This window comes from Denticeps clupeoides, chromosome 8 (genome assembly GCF_900700375.1).
Source record: "Denticeps clupeoides chromosome 8, fDenClu1.1, whole genome shotgun sequence".
NCBI classification, from domain to species: Eukaryota; Metazoa; Chordata; class Actinopteri; order Clupeiformes; family Denticipitidae; genus Denticeps; species Denticeps clupeoides.
The window spans coordinates 13,228,339-13,253,679 of NC_041714.1; the positions used below are offsets into that span (position 1 = coordinate 13,228,339).

The following is a 25,341-nucleotide window of genomic DNA, read 5'->3' on the forward strand; positions in this document are numbered from 1 at the left end:
ATTAAATGACCAGAAGGGTATGCTAATGACCAATAAAATCCAAGAGCTAGGCGGTGTGTGTGACTGTGTTTGCACAAATGTTCTTTTTTTATCCATGAGCACAGTGCTTAGGTTGTAAGTGATATGCTCTGAAATATGGATGCTAAGTGAGGGTGTGTGTAAGTGTAAGTGTGTCTGATACCTGTGAGACCAGGCGCTGGTTCTCACTCAGCCAAGTCTCCCTCATGGCTGCCTTGCGATCAAAGCGGCGTGCAAGCTGCTCCAGCTTCTCCTGGCGAATCAGCTCTGTCCTGAGGGCCAGCTCCCGCTCATGCTCCGCCTTTTCCAGTCGCTCCCAGGCCTGAGAAGGGAACAGATATGCTGTCAATCATGGGTCTTATTGTCAGTCAGAGACAAAAGAAAGTGTGATTGTCATTACCTTGTTAATGTCTGATATGAGTTTTCCCTCTCGGGGCATGTAGACCTTCTGATTGTTGGCTCGCATCTTGCTCTGGATGGTGAAGAGAAGAACCTCCAGATTGCCTTTCTCTGTAAACCTAACAAGGATCATCAGAAATGGCCACTGTCAATCAAGTGTGTAATTTACTGCATATGCAACACATCCAATCTGAATGTGACAGTGTGTGTGTGTGTGTGTGTGTGTGTGTGTGAGTGTGTGTGTGAGGTTGGCTGCTCACTTGGGAGGTTTCTCCACAGTTCGGTAAGTGTTAAAGGCCTGCAGCTGCTGCTGCACTCCCACTAGAGAATTGGCAAACTTGCGATTGTTGAGGATGATGATGGTTTGTTCGATCCACTCCAACAGGTCAGAGGCCAGAGACTCATACTTATCAATCATCTTCTCAGTCTCTATAGCGTTATCCAGGACCTGTCAGAGAACAGCAACTGTCAGTGCCTCCACTCCTGACCATGCCTTTACACACCTTTATTCAGAGCCATGTGGGTGTCAGGCTGCTCATCAATAAAATACCTTCCCAATACGTTTCCCCTCCACCTTCAGAGCCTTCATCTTAGAGAAATAGTGATAGTACGTGACTACGTAGGTGATAATGGACTTCTCATCTGGGTGGTCCACACTGATATCTATCACACACACACACACACAGACAAGCACAAAAAACAACATCTGTACTTGGGATTGGTTTCCTCACACATTCAAGATAAATAAATGCATTTATTTAGCAGGATGTTGTTTAGGAAGACATTTTCAAGGGAATCCTGCTGCGCCCCTTAGCAAGAACAATGTTCCGAGCCTTTCTCACGCTCCAGGCCTTTGTTCTTCTCACTGCAGGTTGCTGAGAAGGCAAGCTGAGCATCTACCATGACACAGCATTGAGCATCTGGAGCTGTAGCAGTTTCAGTCGCAATGGAGAAACCAGAGCTCAGGCAGCCTGTGTGTGTTTGTGTGTGTGTGTGTGTGTGTGTGTGCCCAGGTCTCATTTGATTTTAAAGATGTCACCTTTGTGTTAAAATCTGCTGATCAGTACCAGTTTCCTGGAAGTCAAATAACATGAATTTGGAGAAAATGGCAATATTTTCTGCCTGCTACAGTGAGGAGGTGGTGTTCTAATTTCAGATGTGAGCTATGAGCCTCAGTCTTTGTAGTGATTGACAGCTGACTCAATAATCCTGTCCCCCGCTTTTTCAGTCATGGGATGAATCACTGTGAGATACCAAAGGGTGATCTTACATTTTTAATCTGGTGTATTAACAAATAATCAAGAGTCTTAATAGTTAATATGAAAAAAAAATTGAAGTTTAAAGACCTCACCCTCTGGGTCCAGGAGTTTGGTGAGTCCCAGGTGCTGCTCGGCCAGGTTGAAAGCATTCTGCAGATTATAATGAGCGTTGGACTTCTTCAGTTTATCAAAGTCAATCAGGTCGGGTCTGTAGGAGGAGAACAAATTCAGGGTTTTCTGTGTTGGGCTGTGGAGTAAGATGGCTGTGTATGTGAGTGTGTGGAGTTATAGTCTGTCTTTCGAGTGATGTTTGTGTGTGATGTTGTCTGTGTATACAGCGTGTAATGATGTTCACGTGTAAGGTGATGTTTGTGAGTGCTGATGATTTTAGTGATGCCTATGCTTAGAATAATGTCCATGTGTAAGGTGATGTTTGTGTGTGAAGGTCGGGTGTGCACAGAGTGATGTATGTGTTTAAAGCCATGTCCATGTGTAGGGTGATGTTTGTGTTTGACAGTTATGTGTGTCCTGAGTAGTTAGAGTGATGTCCATGTGATGTTAATTTGTGAATACATTGATCTACATGTAAAGATGTATGTGATGTATATGTTTAGAATGATGTCCATTTTTAAAGCGATGTGACCGAGTGAAGTATGTGTGTTTAAAGCAATATCCAAGTATAGGGTGATGTTTGTTTGATGTTTGCAGCGTACCGGTGTTTGTGGATGAGGGCGTTGAAAGCCATGCCGTCCCTCCAGCTGGTGGTGAAGTTGTGAATGTTGACGTTGGGATATCTATCGAAACACAGAGACCAGCGGCAGATTCACAGAGGCTGTTTGTTTTGTGCTGAAAGTTGTTCACAGGAATCTGAAATCAGGTTTCTGTTTGTAAATGACCTAAGTAGACAGATTTTGCTAGCTGACCGACTCATTTCAGTATCATTGTGCAACAGTTTTGCTATTATTTTGAAATATTGCGAAATACTGTGAAATACTAGAACCCATTGACTAGAACCAGTACAAATCCCCTTAAACCTCTAACAGCAAAGATCATGCAACATTTCACAAAAGTGTAATTAATCATGGATGACCCTGCTCAAAATGATCTAAATACATTGAACACATCTTTTATTAGACAACCCTTGTTTAAAATGCCTTTAAGGAATCCTTTCCCTCTGATCTGCAACATTTACTGGCAATGCCAGGCTTTGAGCAGCTGCTGGAGGGAATAGGCTACAATGAATTGTTTATTTCTAAACTTTTTGAATTTGTGAGATTTCAGCAGCCTACTCATAGCTGACTGTGTTTTTCCTCTCTGTTAAATCAATTGGGTTATTCAGTCTTTTACCCTGAAGCTGCTGAGAGCTGTAGTTCCCTTCCCAGACATTCAGCTGCATCCGTTCCACCGCCTCAACACCAGGGTGGTGTTTAGTCCGTGTCGACCCCTATTAAACCACAGTGCTGACTACTCACCCAGCAGTCTTCATCTGGCACCACAGCAACAAGGCATCCTTGGCTGACTTCTTCTCCTTGTTGTCTTCTGTCTCTACACTAATGTCCTGGATCTGTCAGGAAGGAACATAAGAATACCCATGAGCATAAACCTGCAGCCATCTCAGGGAAAAGAACTACAAACACACACCAGATGCATATACAAGACACAATACTCTGTAATTCCCATTGAGCACATCCTATATTACACACAGTGGGCCTACATGCAGTAATTAACTAATACAAAACTGTGCCGGTCCATATATATCAGCACAGCTCACTCACTCCATATATCTGTGGCTTTAGGGGAGCTAATAATTCACATTTAATCCCCATATTTTAATCCTAATCTTACTAAGTATAAAGTTTTTAAATCTGGCTTGGTGCTCAGCTTCCACTTTTAAATAACTGTCACCACCCTCCTGTCAGACATCTGTTTTAATCCTTCAGTACTCAACTGACCTCTGCTAACTTGCCAAACCAGAACTAAGCAAGAGAATTTCAGTTTTTGTTTCCACCAAAGAAAAGCAGCCATGAATGTCATCTGACCTGGAAACGAAGTATGATGGTCCAGATAAGACCCAGCGTGAGTCTGTGGTTTCCGTCGACAATGTCGTGCGATCCCATGTTCTCCAGGTGGACCCGCTGCTCCTTGAGGAACTGCAGAGCCTTGTCTACGTTCTCCAGGCAGTGGATCCGCATGCGGCCCTTGGTAGGTTTTGGCTGCGGGATGAGCAGAGTAACACACTGAGTGCTGCACCTACAGGGGTCATTCTACACCTTACGTTGTGCAGATCATACGCTTTCTCCATGCAATCTTCAGGAAGAATCTCAAAGCCCAAGGGAATAGACTTAATATATGAATTATGTAATACACTGTAGTATGTGATGTTTCCTGATGCCCATCATGGTTTTTAATTTAAGGGGAATTCAGTTGGCTGCAATCCTCTTGAAGTTAACAGCTTTTCATCAGCTTGATGTAATAGTCACCAAAAAACCCTCCAATTTTGGGTCTGTTTCCTTAGCCGCTAGGCCAACCACTGCCCCTTAAATGAACTCCACCCTTTAATTACTGCAGAGATTTCATTTGGAACAGAAGTCCCAGTTTCTTACTGACTCTAAACCAAACTTCAAGAAGAAGTAAGAAAAGAATCAGCAAGACTTGGTTCAGTTTCTCACAGGAACATGGTCCCTAAGTCACCAACACAGTTAATCTTCTGACAAAGATTAAGCAGGTTAAATAGTTCATGAAGCCCCACTGAAGTTGTACTGACAACCCAGCATAGAGACAAAGGAGAAAACGCAAGACTTGGGAACAGATGATGGTTTGTGTCAGATTCTTGACTGCATTCATTCAAAATACATCCGAATGCATCTCCCAGAGAGCTTTTATTCCTGCTTCCTCTCAGTTCCAGGAAAAGCTCCATGCCTCCAGCATCACTCTTCAATCTATGAGCAGCAGCCAAGATGCTCTGGAGTGTTGTGAAAGGAAGACTCTGTGCTGATATTCACATGAACACAGTTGAAGCACTGGTCATGTCTTTCTCACAGGGGAGGCCGGAGAGGGCCCGTCAATGGGGGCTGGACACTTGGCATGTCCCACTGGAAGTCACAAGGAAGGAGGGTGTAATCGGTTTTAATTGCACTTTAATTCCAGAGCTGTCTGTCTACTTCAGTCACAGCTTCATTTTCAAAGGAAGGAACAGAGTCAAACTGCCATATCATTCATCTGAAACCCTTTACATTTTGGGATTTTATTCCAATCGTGTCAATTGCTCTCTGGTTGCTGCATTGTTAGCAATAAAACGTTGACACTTTCCAGCCTTTACACCTTGTCAAAGCTCCACAGCTCAGATTAGGCTGCCAGGCTGTGTCTGCGTGCCCAAGTTCACGTTTCCATTTTAGATGCCGTAACCAGATCCCCTTGATGCCCTTGTGAAGGAGCCACTCTACCTGCATATCTGCTGAAATCCAATCAGAGTTCAGAGTCTTGACCTGCTGGACTTTGAGAGCACCAGGTTCCAGATTCATAGAGGTCATGAATTCAAACAAGGCGCTGGGTTTGTTCAGCGTATAATTTCTAGATCTTTAACTTCTAGACAGTGAACCAGAACATACCAGCCTCTCTCCTGACAGCACCTCCAGAAGTTTGATCAGCATGCGCCCGTCCCTCAAGTCCATGTAGAGGTCGGTGATGCGGCATGACACTCGGGACAGGTGGGAGTTCACCCACTTAGTGAAGGTCTTCTTCTGCACAGCCTCTCGCTCATCTATTGGTTGACAGACAATCAGATCAGTACAATGGCTGGCCAATCAGGAAGAGCTCAGATCACAATAACACTTCAATCACAATCACAGCAATATTCCATTTAATTCCCATTATGACGAAAATGTCCTCACTATAGAGTAACAATGAGCCAATTTTACTGTGTTGTGCTTTTAGGGGCAGTGGGTGGCCTAGCGGTTAAGGGAAGCGGCCCGTGTCATGGCTGCCCACTGCTCACCAAGGGTGATGGTTAAATGCAAATAAGCATAAGTATAACAAAAATATATATATTGAAACATTTGCATACTATATGAACATATATTTAAATGAACGTGCATGTCGATTGCTTGCGCTCTCCCTCTTGCATTTGTTTAAAACGATGACCACTTTGTACTGTACTGTGAACACTGTACAAAACTGGATTGGGAAATGTTGGAATGCTTGACACATTTTAATCACATATTAATAAATTTGCTGTACAGTACAGTTCCCACCAGGACCTCTCTAAAAAAATTTGAGAATGTAAATGTAAATAATTATAAAATAAGATATATAAGAAGCAATGCTCATTGGAATGCTTAAAACATTTTGGTATTTAAATCAGCTATTTCCTTATTATTATTATAACATGTTTTATGTTGACATTATAAAAGTATAAGAAAGGTATAAGAAAGGGTTAATATTGAACAAGATAATGCTCTCGACCACCCAAGCAAAGTGATGCAGGCCTCTGCTGGGACAGAGAATACTTTTCCTCTGTTTACTGTTATATTACTGGGGTCCTGACAGTACAGTAATGAAAGACTGTATTAGTGTTATAATAATGTATAATACAGCATTACTGTTACTGTATTAGGAGCATCGATCCCAGAGGAGAACTGCAACCTTCCCACAGGAAAAAAGAGTGACGGCCTGTACCACACACACATAGTTTAGTGTGCCAGCACCGACACCAGGCTCGCTATTCCATGAGGCATTTTTCTCACATGCTCAAAGCCGGTTGCCATAGAAATATGGAAGGACATTTCACAACCGTGCAAAGCCAGGAGGGGTGGAGCCGATCTCCATGAGATAACACACATCCACACACACTCTACAGTATACAGTCCACAGAAACCCACCCACCAGGCTCTCACAGCACCAGTCGGAGCTGGCCAGGTCACATGACCCGCCGGGTGTCATATGGAGGGACCTTGTGTGGGAGGCTGTGAAGACCAGGCTGCTGCTGACAATAGAGCCAGTGTTCTTCCTCTCCTCCTCCTCTTCATCATGCACTGTTAAAGCTGCTGCCAGTTTCCGTTTTTCCTCACCAGAACTTTGTCTGTGCTTCCCAGCAAACAAAGACATTTATAAATGTAAAAATCTTATTGTGAACAATTAAAACAATGTGGGTTCCATCAAACAGGCATTATTCATTACGCTTTGGTAATGAGGGAGGTGGAAATGACCCATAATGTCCAGCACTGTGACTTCTCACACACACATACGAATAAAATGCCCAAATGTAAGGTCTGCCTCCGCAAGCGACAGAAGTGTGACTGTCAAAGTCCCAATGGTGACACTTTAGGGGTCAGCCGGTTGAGTTTGTTACCAGTAGGCTATTAGCAAGCTCTGCTCACCCTCACACAGAATGTGAGAGACAGGCGTGAGTTTCCACACCATGCTGAGCCGACCTGGGAGACTGGGAATTACTACAGGAAAAACAGGGAAAAGGAGTCATGTCTCTATCTGTCTATCGGACATCCCACTGATGGACAGGTCTACTGTGAAATGAAGGAGGTGAGGTCTGATAGGCCAAACGAGAGGCAGGCTCATGGTAACACATCAGCATAGATGGTAAGTAAAGACATACAAACACATTGCTACTGTACTATTTTAATGTGATGTGGCAAAATGTATAATGGCAAATGCAGCATTCAACAACCAAGTAATGACCTTTATGTTCATTTAAAGTTGTAGTAGTATGTCCAGTTTTCATTAAAATGGTTGTTCTGTCCTTCCCATTGCTGTTAAAGGGAAACAGTTTAGAGAGGAGTGATATAACTTTCACCCTGGAGGAACATCTGCCAAAAAATCGTAATTAGGTTCAGGTGTTTCTTAATGCCCTAATAATAAAATTGTGGCAGGTTGTGAAGCCATGTAAAATTAAGTGATTGTCACATGTGATACACAGCAGCACAGCACACGATGCACACAGTGAAATTTGTCCTCTGCATTTAACCCATCACCCTAAGTGAGCAGTGGGCAGCCATGACAAGCGCCCGGGGAGCAGTGTGTGGGGACGGTGCTTTGCTCAGTGGCACCTCAGTGGCACCTTGGTGGATCGGGAATCGAACCTGCAACCTTCTGATTACAGGGCCGCTTCCTTAACCGCTAGGCCACCACTGCCATGTGGGTTTGGATGAAAATTTACTGGCAGACATTCCTCCAGGACTAGGGTTGTGAGACACTGAAGCAGAGAAAAAAAGTACTGCAACCAGCCAGCAGGGGCACTAGTCCTGTAGAGGCTTCAGTTTTTACCAAAGGAGTTAAAAGGTAAACATTTATCAAATTATATTCATAAATGTATAACCCCACTATTAATTTACCCTCCACCCAACCTGATGATGAACTGTAAGAGACAAAATGACTTTTGAATATTGATACCAATTAATTATGCACATGATTCTGGGGTTAATTGGCTTCAAATATAGCATTTAAAGGCTCCTCTGGTTTGCTGAGTGGCAATGATTGTCCTCGTGGGTCAAAAAAAATGCTGATTGACCAATCTGGCCACTGTGCGAATCAATAATGCTGAATACAGGACAGCTATTTATGGGGCGACCATGAGTGGGATGGCTAATGGTGGCTAAATTGTTTAAAGGACCTCCTGCCATCTCATTATGTCATCAAGGTTAGAAGCAGATGATTTAAGTGTCACACAGATCCGAGCATGACCTTGACATCAGAATGACAGTGAAACCGCTCTCTATGTTAACATAGAGAGGCATTTCAAGATGACATTACCCTCCCCCTCACCCGTCATCTACCACATTACCCCAGACATGCTCATGTCCTACATACTCATGTCCTGCTCGTGTCCTACATTACTCTGAAATGTACAGAAATAACATACATACTCATTCACAAGCAAAGATGAGGCCGGTTAAGTGACATTCATGACATATGATTGTTTATTGGCTTATAATTGCATTATTTCAGAATATTTTGTCTCATCTGGTGTTTATTATGATGGTGGTGGAGACACTGTATAAAAATCTACTGTAAAAAGCTGAGATGACATCAGGTGGATTTCAACCACACTTACAACAGACAACAATTTTACTCATTATTTAGTTTCATTTATCTCTATTCTGGTCCAACTAGCATGATGAAGTTAGTGAAGCACTGATTAGTCTTTGCCCTGTATTCTCACCAGTGCAACATGATATGAACTGGAAGTTCGATTTGTGGTGAAAGTCAGCGCAGGGAAGGCCCAGGAGAGAAATAAAAGTGACTGAAGTGACAAAGCGGTCGTATATCAGAGCCACACAAACTAACAATGCCATGCAGCCAAGGGAGCATCACAACCGCACCAAATTCCCCAGGTTGTTGTAAGCAAACGGCCTTTTAATTATAGTTGCATGTGTCAAGGCACTACCTGGAGATAATAAATCAATCTGCCAGAACAGAGGACCAAAATAAACATCTCTGTACGATGAGACATTTATCGCACCCTCCTGTCCATGCGGTGTGCTCATGATGAATGTCCACATCCCCTACACTTTGCAATTTGTAATACACACTTTTACGTAGGCCATACAGGTGTCCATTTCGGTGCATTTGTCTTAAGTGGTTTAAATTTCAGAGGCTGTTCCTCGACACTCTTTCGTCTCTGGTGAGAGGGAACCTAAAATATCAGATCTCCTGTAACACACCGATGAATAATTCATCCCCCCCTCACCGACGAATCCACCTCCAGCGACAGCGGGCTGAAGAACGGAAAGAAGCTGGATGCAGAGCTGAGAGCTGACGTGCACTCACCAGCCCCAGCCCTCAGTTGTCAGGAATGTTTGGGAGGATCAGCCAGGATGGAAATATTCGTCCATCATACCACATGAGCAGTAGGGCGTGACGTAGGGACATTAAAGATTGGGAACGAGTCATATTTAAAAAAAAAAACAAGAGCAAGCATGCGAGGGCAGGGCACTACAGAGCTCCCGCCTTACGTATAAATACAGTATAACATTGATACATGCATATGAACTCGTTAATCATTGCCTTAAAGGCAAACAGGCTGGTCTGTTATCCAGCTCTATATTTCTGTTAGGAAACTATTGGACTGTTTGAACATGTGCGCCGCTGCAGGCCACTGGGAGACGAAGGCCAAACAATCAGCCGATCTGCCAGGGGAGTCGTTTCCTCCTCAGCGGGAATAATAAACACATCAGGCTCTCAGTGGCAGCAAAGTTCAAACGTTGCAGCTCAGCCCTCAAACCCCAAAAGACAATATTTGAAGAGTCACATATGGGCCACATACTTGATTGAACGGGGTGTGTTCCAGATTCCAAATGATCTCCTTACATGGGTGCAAATGACAATCATTCATTGGCATGGTTTATTCTAGGGTCTGTTTTCTTGGCATAACTGTGATGTGGTGGGTCATGTTCACTAGTGCCACTTAATTTATGGCATCGGTGTACAGAAGCAAACAGAGAGACACTAGACGTATCTGCTAGTCATGTGTATGTTGGACAGCAAGAACTAACTACCCACCCAGCCCATGTTGTTGGTGTGTAAATATTTCTGACACTTAGGAGAGGAATTTTAATGATGTTTTTATACTCAAAGTTTACAAAGGGGAAAAGCCTTTAGGCATGATTGACAGCTGTCGCACACCCTCCTCCCTCATCCTGTCAATACGCTAGGTGTAGCGCAGCATCCATCTCCTCCCTTTCTCCTCTAATTCCCTCGGTTCTCTACACTGTCACAAACATGACCACGCCCACTACCAACACCCACATGCAGATTATCAGCAATTCAAGCTTTCTGATGGGTGAACTAGCCAATGTGACAGATTATATAGTGCCAGGAAAATAATACCCAGACTTATCCTTCATCATCTAATTGACAGTGACTTCCAGTCTGAGGTCAGCCCTGCTGGTAAATAGGTAATGTTATGGGTTCTATGGATGATAAAGTTAAAATTAAAGTTTAAGTACATTAAGTTTATTGCCCACCAGGCCTCCTTTTATAAATATTGTTACAGGAGCCTTTTCTATTCACCAAATTATTTCAGTTTTATCCAGTGGAACATGAGCATTGCTCCAGTCAATGTTCCTCTTTCATGTTGCATTTTGATGGCGGTCTGCTAACACACATCAGGATGTTACTGACTTCCGGATGTAGATTTATGAGAGGCCTTGTATCCGTAAAGATCACACTTTGATTAAAGGCTGACAGGGCTGAGAAATAAATCTTAGTCCTCACCCTCTCTTCGAGGTGGTGTCCCCGTGGAGCGCCTTGATTTAATCAACGGAGAGCAAGTCTCTCCTGGTGACATCAGCTTTGAGTATAGGTGATATTTTAGCGAAGGAGAGGTTACAGCAGCAGCTATAAATGCTTCACATCTTTCTCCAGTGAGGGCATAAGTGAGAGAAAGGAGGGGCTTCAATTCAAAACCCCACCCATTCATGAAGGTCCTTAAGGAAACATCGTCCTTGTGGACGTTTCTTATGAAGCTTCAGGCATCCAGCCTGAAATCCCACACTTCCACACTGATCAGGAGGCAGGGGCCTGATCACACACATCCAAACCTCCAGATTTACCTGCTCCACTACCATCACCAACTTTAAGAGCCTTTAAGAGGCCTACAGCAGGCCTGGGTGGTTTCTGTCCTCCCATGAGAGGGTGTGGAATGAATTTCCCCTCGAGGTCAGAACAGCTCAGTCACTGAGTATTTTCAAATGACAGCTCAAGACCTTTCTAACTTTCTTATTGTTGAACTTGTGTACAGAATCTACAACAGAGTGAATAAAAATATTGTATTCATAGTTGGGGTCCTAGTGAACCGGAATTAATGGTAACTTGATGGCACATTGTAAGTCGCTCTGGATAAGGGCGTCTGCCAAATGCCGTGAATGTAAATGTAAATGTGTTCTTCTCCATCTCAGAACTCATCTGACCTACTGCAGGCTTTTCACACATCACTTTCAAGTCACACATGTCCAATATCTTCTGTATCGGGCTTGAGGTCTTGATCTGAACACCTCTGGAACTATAAATTTCTACAATATGTCAAACAACAAACAACAATTTGCAATACAGATTACAAGAAAAGGGATCTATGAACACCAAGGCTTCCAGTGGCTCTTCTATAAGACTGGGCTCAGGTGGGGGGAGTTTGAACTGGTTTGCAGTGACCTTGATAATTTACACCAATGAATTAAACTGGATTCAAAAACTCTGGCCTGACCCTGTTGTTAAAGTTAAAAACCGTTCTGCTCGTTTCTGTTCTGTTCACAGGCAACCAGAAGACCACAAAGTACTAGGTTCAAACCCCACATATCCCTGAGCAAGACAGGTGGACTGGCCCTGTGACTATTTTGGTTCTTTTTCATTTTGAGAACCATATACTCCTTCATGTGGGGGGCTTGTTTAGGAATCTGGTGGGCCTGCTGGGCCCAGGGGGTATGAATTCTCCCATGATGCCCCAACTCGGCTCAGATGGGCACCCCGCTCAGTCAGCTCTTATTCGAAGAGAGCCATATGCCAGCCAACAGCCGAACAGAAGGGCATTGAGTCTCCCTGGCAGTGCCTTGGCTCTTTCGGACCAATTCGCCTCTTCAGTCAGGCCCGCCCCGACCCAGGCCATCTTTGTGGCATGGATTAGAATAGGAAGTCCAATGTTGGTGCCAGCTCTGACGGGCACAGACGCACCACCCTCAGCCTGTCAGTCTGTCAGTCTGTCTGGACTTTGTTCACTCTGTCTGTCCTCTTATCAGCTACAGGGCGAGGGGATCACATATGACCGTAACAGCCAGATAAAGCAGCGTTATGAGATTATGGCAAGATAACAGGAGTTTATGAATACACCGCCCTGACCTGCATTCTAATATTTGCTTGGACAGTCTTTAGATTTGACAACAACATTTATTTCAGTCCAGAGTTGGATCATTTTGCGTTGAGGAGGAACAACTGCACACAGAAGAGATTCACAGTGGTGAACAATCCACATCCCCTGCTCCCTGTCCCACCGGAGCAACCCCAGATCCCTAACATATACGGAGAATAGCGAGTAACAACTCCTCTGAGTTGTTTAATTTGCTTGATGCAGGTTAATGATTTGACCCGGCTAAAGCAAGTGAAATGGGGTGTGTCCTCCAAGAAGGTAGTTGAAAAATAATAAGATCTTAATCAGTTGTAGCTATCTGTGGGACACTCCTGCATGAATACTGCTGTCAGAATGAATCACTTCCTGTTAAATTACTGCTTTACTTTTTGCGGTCGAGGGACCTCTGATCTTTTAGCACGTTCTGTGTCAGAGGCATATTTAGTCAAATGAACATCTCACATGGTCTCCTCAAACAAATTGAGGGAAGGGATTATCTTCTTCTGAAAACTAGGAAATGCAGCTTTGGCACAGATCTGACTGCAGTCACGAACTGACTGGTGGTGTATTCTGCCAGGCTGGACTGGGAGCTGTGGGGTTACCCGTCGCATATCAGGTGACTCAAGTTAAGCTTCAACTCAGCAGGAGACGCACAAAGCCGCCATCTCCTCTTTCATCTTCCCACTCCACCGTGAAACCTGAACCCGATCATATGAATGGATTTCCAGTCTTAGCTGAGCCATGATCCACCTTTACAGACCAAAACGTGGAGAACAGAGGTCTTCATGTTAAGACACAGCAACTCAAAGGTCAGAGTTCACGTCCAGAGGAAGTGGCGGTGCAGCAACATTGATGATAGCACACTGAAGCAGTGTGGTGCCCACCTATCGTTTATCCCCTGCACCCATCGCATCAAACATGGCTGTGCCATAGCATATCGGTGCTAATGAAGTTAGCTGCTCACTTGCCCCCTGTAACCCAGTTTCCTAATGAACAGCGAATGTTTTCCATGCTCCTCATTAAACAAGTTCTAATTAAGCTCTCGGTGCTGCATGACCTAATGCAACATTATCATCCGACGCTTCAGACAAAATAGTAACATCACCTCCAGTTCATCGTGTGTGTGTGTGTGTGTGTGTGTGTGTGTATGTGTGTGTGTGAATGTGTGCCTATGCACGTAACCTAAATCACACTCGGGGTTCTTTGCTGCCCTAAATACAGACATGTGAGTTGTTAAACGTCATGTCTGATGCGCCACTGACGCGTTCTCCATCACTATTTCAATATTTTTCTGTGTGATACAGTTCTGATACTCTTTCCTCATCGGCTACGTCACTCGTCACCTTTAACATATTTATATTTATCATGACTTCATCATGTGCAGAAGATCTCAGAAGATCTTAACAGGGCGCAGAGCCGCGCGTGGAGCATCAAAGGGCCTTTTGTTGATCATCTCCGTACTGGCTGAATGTACAGCACCTTCACCATGGCAATCCATAAGGCCTAGCTTTCCATCTCCTTTCCCCTCCCGCAGACTCTCTCATCCTGCCTTTGTTGACATCAGTCGGCCAATCGGAGCGAGGCTGTGCGGTGTGAGGGCGTCTGGGAGGAGTGGGAAGAGGTTCTGCTTCTGAAATTCACATCTACCACCACCCGCCTCTCGCGGGAAGCGGACATGCTTTTGTGTTAAGCAGCCACCGTGCTCCCCCGGCCCCTGCTGCTCCTCATTAATATTTCATAGGCTGCTGGAGCGTGTCTGTCATGATCTCCAAGCTCCCCAGAAAGCCTAATCCAGCTGAATGTGTGGCCTTGACAAAAGGGCCTGTACCTGACACCCGGGCCCCCAGAGAACTGCAGGGCTCTGGGCTCCAGCAGCCACCAGTCAGGCCTGGTCTTTCTTACCTTGGAGCTGCTTGAAGCGACCCTCCATCTGATTGTAGTTAAAGGCTCCCTGAGCAGAGTAGCTTGGCCCGGGGTTGGGACCATCTCTCGGGCTCAGGGACGGAGAGACAGCGCTGGGGGACAGGGACCCCGGGGACAGATGCCCGTGGCTGGGCGATAAGTGTCCAGGTGACAGGGGCCCAGGCATGCTAGTGGCCCTCTGCAGCTCCATGACTTCTGTAGATCAAGTTTCTCAAAAACAAAAAAAACGTACAGTTTCCAGTTTGGGTTCCGAGTGTGAGTTTCCGGGCTGGGGTCTCACGCAGCCGAGAGATGCAGGTTGCTCTCTATTCCGAGCTCGGTCCCCCCATCCTCACAGCAATGGGGGGCACAACACGCCCTGACACGGACCTTCTGCGCGTCTGGATGGAGGTGGCAGGAGCCGAGCGGCAGAGAGAAAGGCTCCGAGAGCCGCTCAGACAGAGCACACCTTTCACAAACCTCGGGGAGGGAGAGGGAGGAGCTTGACGCCCGCAGCAGCCAATCAACATGCAGCAAATGCACGGTGAGCTCACAGACTCATCAGCATATGGTCCAGCGGGAGGGACGTGGGAGTCGGTGGACTGTACCAAATCCTGTTCCAGGCAGGGGGCGAGGGAATGTTCCAGACACTGGCATTATTCCAGAACAGCTTCACTTCTAAAATTTGTTGAAATAAAATTATTGTTTTCATTGACATTAGTGGGATTTGTAAAGAAAACCCCTGGATTTCTTTAACCCTCAGCCTAAAGTTCCAGTTTCACTGAGTTCACTGAATGGAAGGTTCTCTGGCATTCACAGCTTAAGTCAGATGTGAGGGACACTCAAGAACACAAAGCAATAAAAGGAATTAAGCATTCCCGCAACCACTCACAGGTGTTTCTCCAACCTTCCGGTGCTGTTAAATTTATAGAGTTACGTCTACAGCAAGTTTTAATTCAATGCCACTGTGCATTTTCTCATTCTCAGCTCTATCTTTATCTTTATTTAATACCACTTATGGTTTTATTTATCTTTGTCATTAGTTTTTATGCGCATCTGCCGGTTTGCTTCAAACATGTGTGGTCACAATAAATGTGTGTAGAGACAATAAAGGCATCTAATCTAACCTAATCTAAAATTTGCCGAATAGTCTGTATTTTTCTACAATACTGATTAGATTACAACTTTTGAGTGTGAAGTGTGTTTATGGGTTTTATAGATTAAAATGCACAAAAAAATCTCTTTTTCATGATTTTTCAACGAACAACTACCTAATTGGATATTATCGGTAATCAGGATTTATTTCATGGAGCAATAACTGATACAAAAATCCATTACTGGCCAAACACTGTAAAATTCATAATTACAATACATAATAAAACACGCACGCACACACACACACACACACACACACACACAAAGAATTGTCTGATAAAACAACCCTCCCTTATTCACATGTTTGGACACAGAAGGATCAACTTATGTGGGTTTGCACATATGGCAAAGTCCACATGATGGCTGCCTGCGGCCACGCTTTTACATGTAATTTTGCGGTGATCTGTGTAACGGGCAGAGTGTGTTTCACGAGACCAACCGCCTGAGGTCTGCTGTCCTGGTCCAGGAGATGTTCCAAATGAGGCCTGTGTGCCTGCACAGACGCACACTGTTTTTCTGTATTTCATCGGACAATAAACTTTAAGTAACCTTTCATTTTCTTTTGCATTCATTAATAGTGTCTTGAGCACAGCGTGTTTATAAATTTCGATCCTCTTAATAGAATAATTAATCAGCCGATTAATAATAATAAAACGTTTACATCATAACTTACACATTGGTGCCTTTCTGTTTTATGTTTCTATAAATGATCATTTAAACCAATAGCGGCTTAATTATACCACCTAAATGATATTTAGTTGTGGACAGGTTGCCTTTTGAAGACAGTTATGAGGTGTTCTCAGCATACTCCCAGATGGCTGGAATTATTCACTTAATTAAAGGGAAAACCGAATAAATGTCCTGTAGTTCTGTGCAGGGTTATCACGACATCGTCCTTCATTCTCCAAGCACTAAAATGCTTCATAAACCTTCGGAAACTTTCACGGGTGAACGGCAACAGCTTGCTTGGGGAGCTGGCTGAGGGTGCAGGTGAACAGGAGACAGGTGAGCAGTAGACAGGCACAGTTCCAGGTCAGGAGAGTAGCTGCTGCTACAGTCGTGGTGCTAAATTTCACAGGAGAGTTTGACTGCAGTCCATTGCGTCTGGACCCAGTGTGGGTCCAAACAGGAAGTTAGAATCTGTGGTTGAAGGATGTACCAAAACCCTGTTGGGCTGATGTGTGTGTGTGCTTTGCTTCATTAGTGAGAATATGAGGGAATTCTGGGAATGTTTGAGGGCAGACGCTGGGGTCGATCAGTGCAGAATTAAGCCCCTCTGAGAGGTGAGGCTGCTTTTAATTATTCAGACACTCGACCTTAAATAGCCTTCAGCAGCCTTCAACACCGTCTGAAGAGCTTTTCTAATAGACTTTTATTCCTAAGGCCCCTTGAGTCATGGGTTTACACTTACCAAAGACAGAACCAGAATACCGCCACGGCCTCAGCAGGTCAATAAAACCACACACACTCAGGACACTCACACAACACACACAGAGTAACAGAGACATTAACTTCTGTAGACACAGACATCCCATTCCATTAAAAATAACTACATTATCTCCAGCAAAGCCCCCCTGAAAAGACCTTGAGCTGGCGCTTTGAAGATAACTGATCATCTCTGAGCCAAGCAATAACCGTTGACCTCAGCAGGAAAAGATGATGAATGGAATCTGGGGGAATGCGAGGAGGAACATGGCATTGGTGTAAGAAGAGTGGCCTGGTAGAGGTGACTCCAGAGCAATAAAGCGCCATTACCACCCAACTGCTAAACTCACATCTGGACAACAAATGCTTAGAATACAAGAGGGAGGGAGAGGGGCAGGCAGAAATAGGACAGAATGAATGGTAGACATGACGGGCAAATTTACACCAGCGCAGTAACAAAAGCAATACGATCAAGATGAATCTCCTTCCACGCATCGGCAAAACCTGAACACACCGACGGTCTCCTACATATTTAAGCACCGGGTGAATTATTTAGGGCACGGAGGGGAACTCTAGCATTTTGGCCTGGTAGCCGTGCAGGCAGAGAATTTCAGCTACAGTTACCGAAACGCTCCGCAACCGATACGGGTACACCCAGCATCGCTGAGGAGTGCCTCAGAGTGTGGCGTTTGGGCACCTTCATATTCTTACCTGCGAGGGCTTTGATGCGCGAGCGCTCGAACAGCCGCGCCGAGCTGTTCTCATTGTCCCATTCGTCGGCATCCCAGCGGTTGTTGACATCGGTGTACTGCTGCTGGATCTCCATATGGTCATAATCGGCGGCTACTGATGTCATCCTGACGCTTCAGAGACGGCACCTGATCATCAGCGTCCTGTCATCAAGCCCTTCAAAGATCAAAAGAATGGACATAATTTTAGAATGAAACATTTTTAAATGAATTACTATTGCACATGGTTTGGTCACATCTGAATAAATGTAAGAATATTTATAAGCCACTAATGGCTCCATCTAATGGCGCACAAAGGCATTTTTAGTCATATGTTTCAATACTGGAGTTGAGCTTTAGCGCCACCTCTCCATATCTGCACATCCGTACAAATACATCACAAAAGCTCCATGCTTTACCATTGTTCACCCATAAACTGTAACCAGGTTGAGCTGACTAATGCTAGTAGCCGTTCATGTCCCACTCTTAAACCTGTCCCTATTAAACAGAACATCTTTTATAAATCCTGCCATCGTGCTTTTGTGGCGTCGTGCTACAGTACATTGAATCCCGTAGTGGTGGTTCAGCGGTTATAAGATGATAGTCGGGCGGGGCTTGGCCTGTTCTGACGGAGCATTTGGGATGTGGACCTGATGAGCTCAGCAGATGCTTTTCTGTCAGCAAATGGCTGCAGTCAGCAAAGCGTCTGTGGCGCAGCAGCCCGCAGAGGGCTGAAGGGGACACAGAGCCAACATAACTGCCACAGAGTCGCTCATGAGCTCTTCTGCACACCTCCATCGCCTGCAATGCTGTGGGCTCTTCCTCCAGGTCTTTTTGATCACAACTCTTTATAAGCCGCTCATGTGTGTTTGTTTTTGGCACATGCTTTTGAAAGCATTGGGATAAATTCGCAACCCAACAACTGGTAGTGAGTCGAGGAGTCAGCCGAGGATCCCTGAGATCAACAAGGATTTCATAATTTTTAACCTTTGCAACCTGGCACAAAGATGCTGCAAGTTATGGAATCAGTATAACTGCAAACATCATTATAGCATGTTTTATTTCCTTTACTTTGTAATTACTTGTAATGTACTTTGCATTACTTTTCATTTTACTGTATGACATAGATATTACCTGGTGGATAAGCCACACTTATCAACCAAATTAAGATTATGAGCACTGGAACCCATATTTCATTCGTCCCAGGGCCATTCCTCTGCTGCCAGTAGACATCTTAGGCATAAGCGGGTAAGAGGAGATCCCATGGTGGAGGGCGGGACCAGGGTCACTTACATATTCTCTCCCCGCCAGTCCATTATGGCGGCACATGGGCACCAGCAGTGATCTGCTGCATCACCTCCTGACTCAAGGTCTATCTGATTGATTCCACAACTTGGTTCTGCAACGTAACACCTCCCACCCCTCTGTATTGACAGTAGATTCAAAAAAGCCTTTTGTTCCTACGGAAGGTCACCATGGATACAAGCAGTACTTAGTGCTCTGTGTGTTGGCATTTGGTATTTCAGATTGAACTGATAGAAGTACGCATTTGATGCATTTGTTCCAACATAGGAAGGGTGTTTGGTTACAAGATTACATGAATAAAGGTGAATCTTTCAAGTATTTCGGCACTGGAAGACTGTACTGCTGCTGCTTCCTTAAGCCAGAAGGGGGATAGAATTTCCTGTCCACTGCGACAATACACCCGACTCCATCTGGACCCTCATTCAGACGTCCAGCCCCAACATTCCCCCTAGGTGAGAGCATGATTGCACTGACGACACAGTTCTACAGCGGGTACAGTCTGGAATTCTCAACGTATTTCCGTATCCATACTCACAATTAAGTCACGTTTATGACAACTTGTGCAAATATACACACACATAGCTTACTATAGCTGTGAAAATATAAATATATATGAATATAATCTACAGATGTACATCTGTGAACAACAACAATCATTGGGTCTAGTGCTTGGTATGTGAAATACAGGACTCCCATCCATCCGTATCCAGCATTTTGATCTGGAGCCAAGGAACACAAACGGAACTAACCGGCGGCTGGATTGGAACCACTGCCTGAGAAGCTTCCTCAGATCTGGGCGTCTCGGGAGCTCTTTGTTACCTTTGGCAGGGTGGCAGGACGTTGCTCAACGAGCTCAGATTTCCCTGCACACGTCGTTGGGCTGAGCAGCGCGGAGCGGTTCCTTCTGATTCACTAAAGAACCCACAAGTAAAACACGGCCTCCACAAAATCTATCAACACACCCCACAAGATTCAGACTGTCTAATAACATGAGGACACAGTGCTTTATCACATTATCTCTGGGTTTTGCATCGTTAAATTTGCTAAAACTAAAAAGCAATAAGATGCTGAGGGTAAGGTTTAGGTTTAGGATTAGAAAGGTATTGTTACACAGATAAGTTAGGTATTAGATTGCCAACAGCACCCTCTTGTGAGTAGGAGAGTGAGTCTCTACTGTCCATTCATGGTCACACCAGCCACATTCCAGCCAGTTTACCCAGGAGTCTGGTGTGCACCAAGTTCATCTGTCGCATTGCATGCAATAAAATTTGAAGTGCCAGAGACAGTGAACAAGCATTTGCAAGAAAAACGCAGACGGGATTTGGCAACACTGTGAGATCATAAAAAGTAATAATCGTCCGCATGCTGTGCCTGAAGTGGACAACTGTCTGCTGCTGATGAATTAATATCTCCACAGATCAGGGTGATTATGGAACACAGATGGAAAGCGGCGATTAGAATGCCAAACACTGCACTCCGAGACACTCTTTATTACGAATGACCTATGGAATTCTCGACAGGCTCTTGTCTGGATTGCCCTCCGTCGGCAGGGGGAAATTCCATGTCTGGGGCAGCCCTAGCCACCAGCTCAATGCCGATTATTCACTTGTAGCAGCTCGGATGGCGTCAGGGCCCTGACAACAGCCAGCCTTTGTGGCTCTGCTGAGAATAACCACAGATGCCTGAAATCAAGTCAGTGATGTCACACGTAATGCCCAAGTGACAGAAGAACTGCCAGCAACATCCTAATAATCAAAACACAAAAAAGACAAAAGATAGCAGAACAATAGCAGAAACAATGTCTGAATGAGTAATGTGTGCTCACACTTATTTTCAGTACATCAGTAAAAGAACATTACCAGAAGAATGAAAGTGAAGTGATTGTCACATGTGACACACAGCAGCACAGCACACGGTGCACACAGTGAAATGTGTCCTTTGCATTTAACCCATCACCCTTGGTGAGCAGTGGGCAGCCATGACAGGCGCCGGGGGAGCAGTTTGTGGGGACGGTGCTTTGCTCAGTGGCACCTCGGCGAATTCCAACCGACAACCTTCTGATTACTGGGCCGCTTCCTTAACCGCTACGCCACCACTGCCCAAAGACTGCCCTTAATGGCAGACTTTGCCCAGCGCTGTATAAAATGTTGGATGTTCCATCATATTCCCCAGTTCGCCAATCAGAACGCTTGAATTAAAACGCTGATAATCTGTGTGTTGCCGTTGGTAATGGTCGTTTGTTACAACCACTGATATACCATGCGTAAAAAGGAAACGGAGGAGAAAGGGAGGAGATGATGAAATAACGAAATAATCCAAAATGATGAAGTCATGCCTACAGGCTCCTCCCATTTTAAATCTTTGTTTATACAAATAACATTAATTTTCATCTTCTGGGTGGCAGAAGTAATTATATACCCAGGGCTGTGTGGGTAGTTAGTTATTTCTCTCTGACATACAGAAAACTAGCAAGCAGCCACTTGTTTCAGTCTGTTTATGACTTTGTGGAATATGAACAGCAGAAAAGGTTCTGATCAGTCAATTTTTCTGTTGGTTCCCTTGGAGATTAATATGACTCCAGAGTGAAAGGTCAGGAGTAGGGCAGACGTCCACAGGTAAGTACACGTGTCTGACACGCCAAAGGACCCCTTCAGTAGTTCAGTAGGGCAGGATAAGAGAGAGCAGCCAGCAGAGCAACACAGAACTGCCTCATGGGAGCTCGACAACGGGGTTTCAGACTCAAGACCACCTTCATTACAGGGCTGACCACACCCAGATGTGCCTCCATGGCAACGGTCCTGCATGTGCCCACATCCTGATTCCTAGCTCTCTAGGGTTGCTACGGAGGGCGGAACTTTCCATGATGCATTTGCAACATTTGCAGTGTTATGAGCTCATGTTCCTCTAAATATTACAGGATATGGAAGCTGAAATATTTGTTTGTTGGGATCAGTTGGTGATGCTTAGGTTGAGAAATGTTGAGGAAAGCCAACCCAAGTCACACAGTGGCCATTAATCACATCTTGAGATACATGAATGCTTTCCTGTTGCAGCAAAAGCCGGTCAGAAATGCTGTGGCATTAGTGAACACCGCCTATGTGCAACGTTTATAATAACAGAGAGAAAACTGCGCCAGGAGTCTTCCCATCTCAAACAATTCAATATCCGGTTGTCCAAACAAGTGAGCGCAGTGAAAGTCCTACATGGACTGTAGGGCAGGAGGTCCGAGTGCAAGTTCTGCACTTCTGCACTGGAGATGGTGGCTCCTCTCCGCCCGCAGCACAGTCAGCCCTTCAGCTCCCACGACTTCCTGCGCTTACGCAACACACTGCACACACACTCGCATTATGCTCTCCCAGTCTGCTCCTCTGCATCAGGTCACGGCTCCATTATCATGCTTCAGTCCTTCCAGTTCCATCCCTCTGTTTCTCGCTGTTCTTCCGTTCCTCTTTCTCTGTGAAGCTCCAGACCCTGGAGCATGCAGTCCAGATATTCAAAGACACCTTGAGCTTATAACTGCTTCTACGTGACATTCGACATGACATAGCGGCTCAAAACACAATAGACGCATCATGTCTTTGTTTCAGGCAAATAAGGAAAATTTATGTGATCAATGTTTGAAATTTTTTTGATCATATTAACAAAATAGAGGTTTTGTATTGGTGACCTTTGCTATATGTTTGTTCATATAATCATATCCATATCTATTATGTCTGTTGTTTTTGTTATGACGCTGCTGCTTGAGAGGTTTTGCCCACAAGAATTTCACTCACAGATAGCTTTTAACTGCTCCTACATGACATTTGACTTATTTATTCATTACCTGACCACACAAAGTAAATAAAAGGAAGCAATGAAGTCAATAAGTTACCTACGCTTACCTTATCTTTTCACACTGCTATAACCAGTCTTTGACCTGCATGTCTGTTCAATTTGGACCAATTCGGACCAACCTATTAATGAGCTCCGAAGGAGAGAATGTCAAGGTGACCCTGGCAGATTTAATTAACCCTTAACATTCACAGGATGCCAGGTAAATTTCGTGTCCCCTTTTAAAAGATGTGTCAGATTTCCCTGTGCTCGCATGAAGCTGGTGCCATGCTGAGAAATTGGGAGCAACGTTTTGGCTCCAGACGGACGGCCCGCCCACTTTGCAGCCCGAGTGCTTTGTGCACAAACAAGGCAGATTTCACAGGGCGCTGCATCGGCACAATGATCCTGAGAGGTAAACAAGCAAACCCAACATCAGAGCAGAGGAGGTGCCGGGACAAGACGCTTCGCGATGCATGGTGGTGCTCTGGAAAACAGAGAAAAGGAGGTGGAACGCCTGACAGCAACAGACAGAGCACGCGTGCAACGGTGATAAACCCAATTAAAGCTTTCATGGAACCTTCTAGCACGTCATTAAAACAGGGAGGGGACCACACACGTTTCAGATTTCCCCGCTTGATTGACAGGACTGTAGAAGTCTGTTTCCATTTGTGAAGGGATTCATTTGGATCCCTCCCGCCTTTGAAGCGGAGGTTCGGTTGTCCAATTCCAAGCTGACGCCTTCCGTGTTCTCCAAAAACCGAAATGCAGCTTTTATGAAAGATATTCTGAGATGTTTGATGGAATTTCCATAAGGCATCAGCATCACCGGATGCAAGCTTGTGCCCAGTCATGCCTGCTGGAGGTCTGCCCGTGGGTCCATCTCATTCCGTCCGGGCACAGGGCCACTGCACCGGCGGACATTAACGGGCCGCGCCGCGCTAAATCATATTTGTTCTGACTGTTATCTGAATAGCGCTGAGGGAGAACTCGATCACGATCTTCTGCTGGTGCGTGACATTGATTACTATACTCAGACACAAACTCCCACGGCCTTTCCAGTGACCCTCATCTCCCCCACCCCTCTCCATGATGTCCCAGCATGCAATGGGCAGGCACTATATTTGTGGAAGAAGAAGCCGGGGTAAAGCTCCTTAATACCCCCCCTCTATATCATACTCCAGCACAGGAGAACTTATAAATATACCACAAACACATGCACACACACACACACATACACACAGAGTCCAGCAGTAAATCTGATGGCATCAGAACGAAGAAAAAAAACCCTGCAGTGGTCCTACACACATACACACACAGAACTAGATGCTGTGCAGAACCTCATAGATGTTCCTCCACAAAAGCAATAAATTCATACTGACACATGTGTTGGTATTTGTACGAAATCATGCTACACAACTTTTTGCCCTTTCAGTTGTAAAAGTTGATGACCAACAAACAAGTTTATCATCACTTCTGAAAATAAAATCAGCGTCGTGTTTATTCCACGCTAACACCATTATAACCATTCGTTTATTTTATGGCCTTTAGTTCCTGGCCTTGACTTAATTTTCTACACAATGAGTGAAGACAGATGTGACCATGGAGCAGCCACAGTCCTCTTCAACTCTGCTATTCAGGCCACAGCAGACCCATCTCCATGCCTCCTGCGTCTGAGCGCAGCAACGTGAGGACAAGGCCTGTGAAACATCCCAGCCGTGAAAACGGCTGTCAAGGTCACACTGCCACTGTCAGTCTGTGTCACACAGCAGCACACAAGCTGCATAGCGTCAGCTCAGCACTCGTAGCATAAAAAAAAATACATAATCATCACCAGAAGTAGCAGGTGAGCAGGTTCCCTTATACAAAATCCTATTCCTCTCCAGTCTATACAGCACTGGGGAGGAGTTTTAGTCAGTGAAGCTTATTAAAGGTTCTTCATCTTCCCAACAGTAAGTCTGAAATAAAAGCTCTCTAAAAGTGTAATACACAAGTAATAAGTGAAAGTTTCTATAATTTCACGTTGATATCTAGAGAGGTGCTACAAGAACAGGGAGCTGGTCTCTCCTGACTCCTACAAGCAAAAGTGAAAGTGAAGTGAAACACTGCAGCACAGCACACGGTGACACAACGAAATGTGTCCTCTGCCTTTAACATTTATATTTACATTTACATTTATGGCATTTGGCAGACGCCCTTATCCAGAGCGACTTACAATGTGCTTTCAAGTTACCTCGATGAAGAGATCAATTCCGGTTCACTAGGACCCCAACTATGAATACATCTATTTAATTCACTCTGTTGTAGATTCTGTACACAAAGTTCGACAACAAGAAAATTACAATTTAATCTAAATATTCTTTAAAGAGGAAGGTCTTGACCATCACCATTTGTGAGCAGTGGGCAGCCATGACAGGCACCCAGAGAGCAGTGCGTGGGAACCACTTCCTTAACCACTAGGCCACCACTGCCCCAAAGTCTACAGTGGGAGAAT

The 25,341-nt window shown here is 44.9% G+C and overlaps 1 protein-coding gene across 3 annotated transcripts in view; it reads right to left on the minus strand.

Moving 5' to 3' along the window:
• The window catches only part of LOC114795280 (spectrin beta chain, non-erythrocytic 1-like), a 44,186-nt gene that overhangs the window by 16,686 nt on the left and 2,159 nt on the right, over positions 1 to 25,341 (minus strand). The window contains exons 1-11 of one of the 3 annotated variants that reach the window (XM_028988321.1): positions 18,152 to 18,293; positions 17,716 to 17,910; positions 5,285 to 5,436; positions 3,716 to 3,889; positions 3,149 to 3,240; positions 2,390 to 2,470; positions 1,769 to 1,884; positions 968 to 1,080; positions 678 to 865; positions 419 to 536; positions 182 to 340 (exon numbers count right to left, since the gene is read on the minus strand). In XM_028988321.1, the coding sequence (XP_028844154.1) occupies positions 182 to 340; positions 419 to 536; positions 678 to 865; positions 968 to 1,080; positions 1,769 to 1,884; positions 2,390 to 2,470; positions 3,149 to 3,240; positions 3,716 to 3,889; positions 5,285 to 5,436; positions 17,716 to 17,860 (1,338 nt within the window). In that variant the 5' untranslated portion in view covers positions 17,861 to 17,910; positions 18,152 to 18,293. Of the gene's footprint in view, positions 1 to 181; positions 341 to 418; positions 537 to 677; positions 866 to 967; positions 1,081 to 1,768; positions 1,885 to 2,389; positions 2,471 to 3,148; positions 3,241 to 3,715; positions 3,890 to 5,284; positions 5,437 to 14,424; positions 14,636 to 17,715; positions 17,911 to 18,151; positions 18,294 to 25,341 lie in introns of those variants that run through there. The other 2 variants (XM_028988319.1, XM_028988320.1) reach the window with 2 other exon arrangements.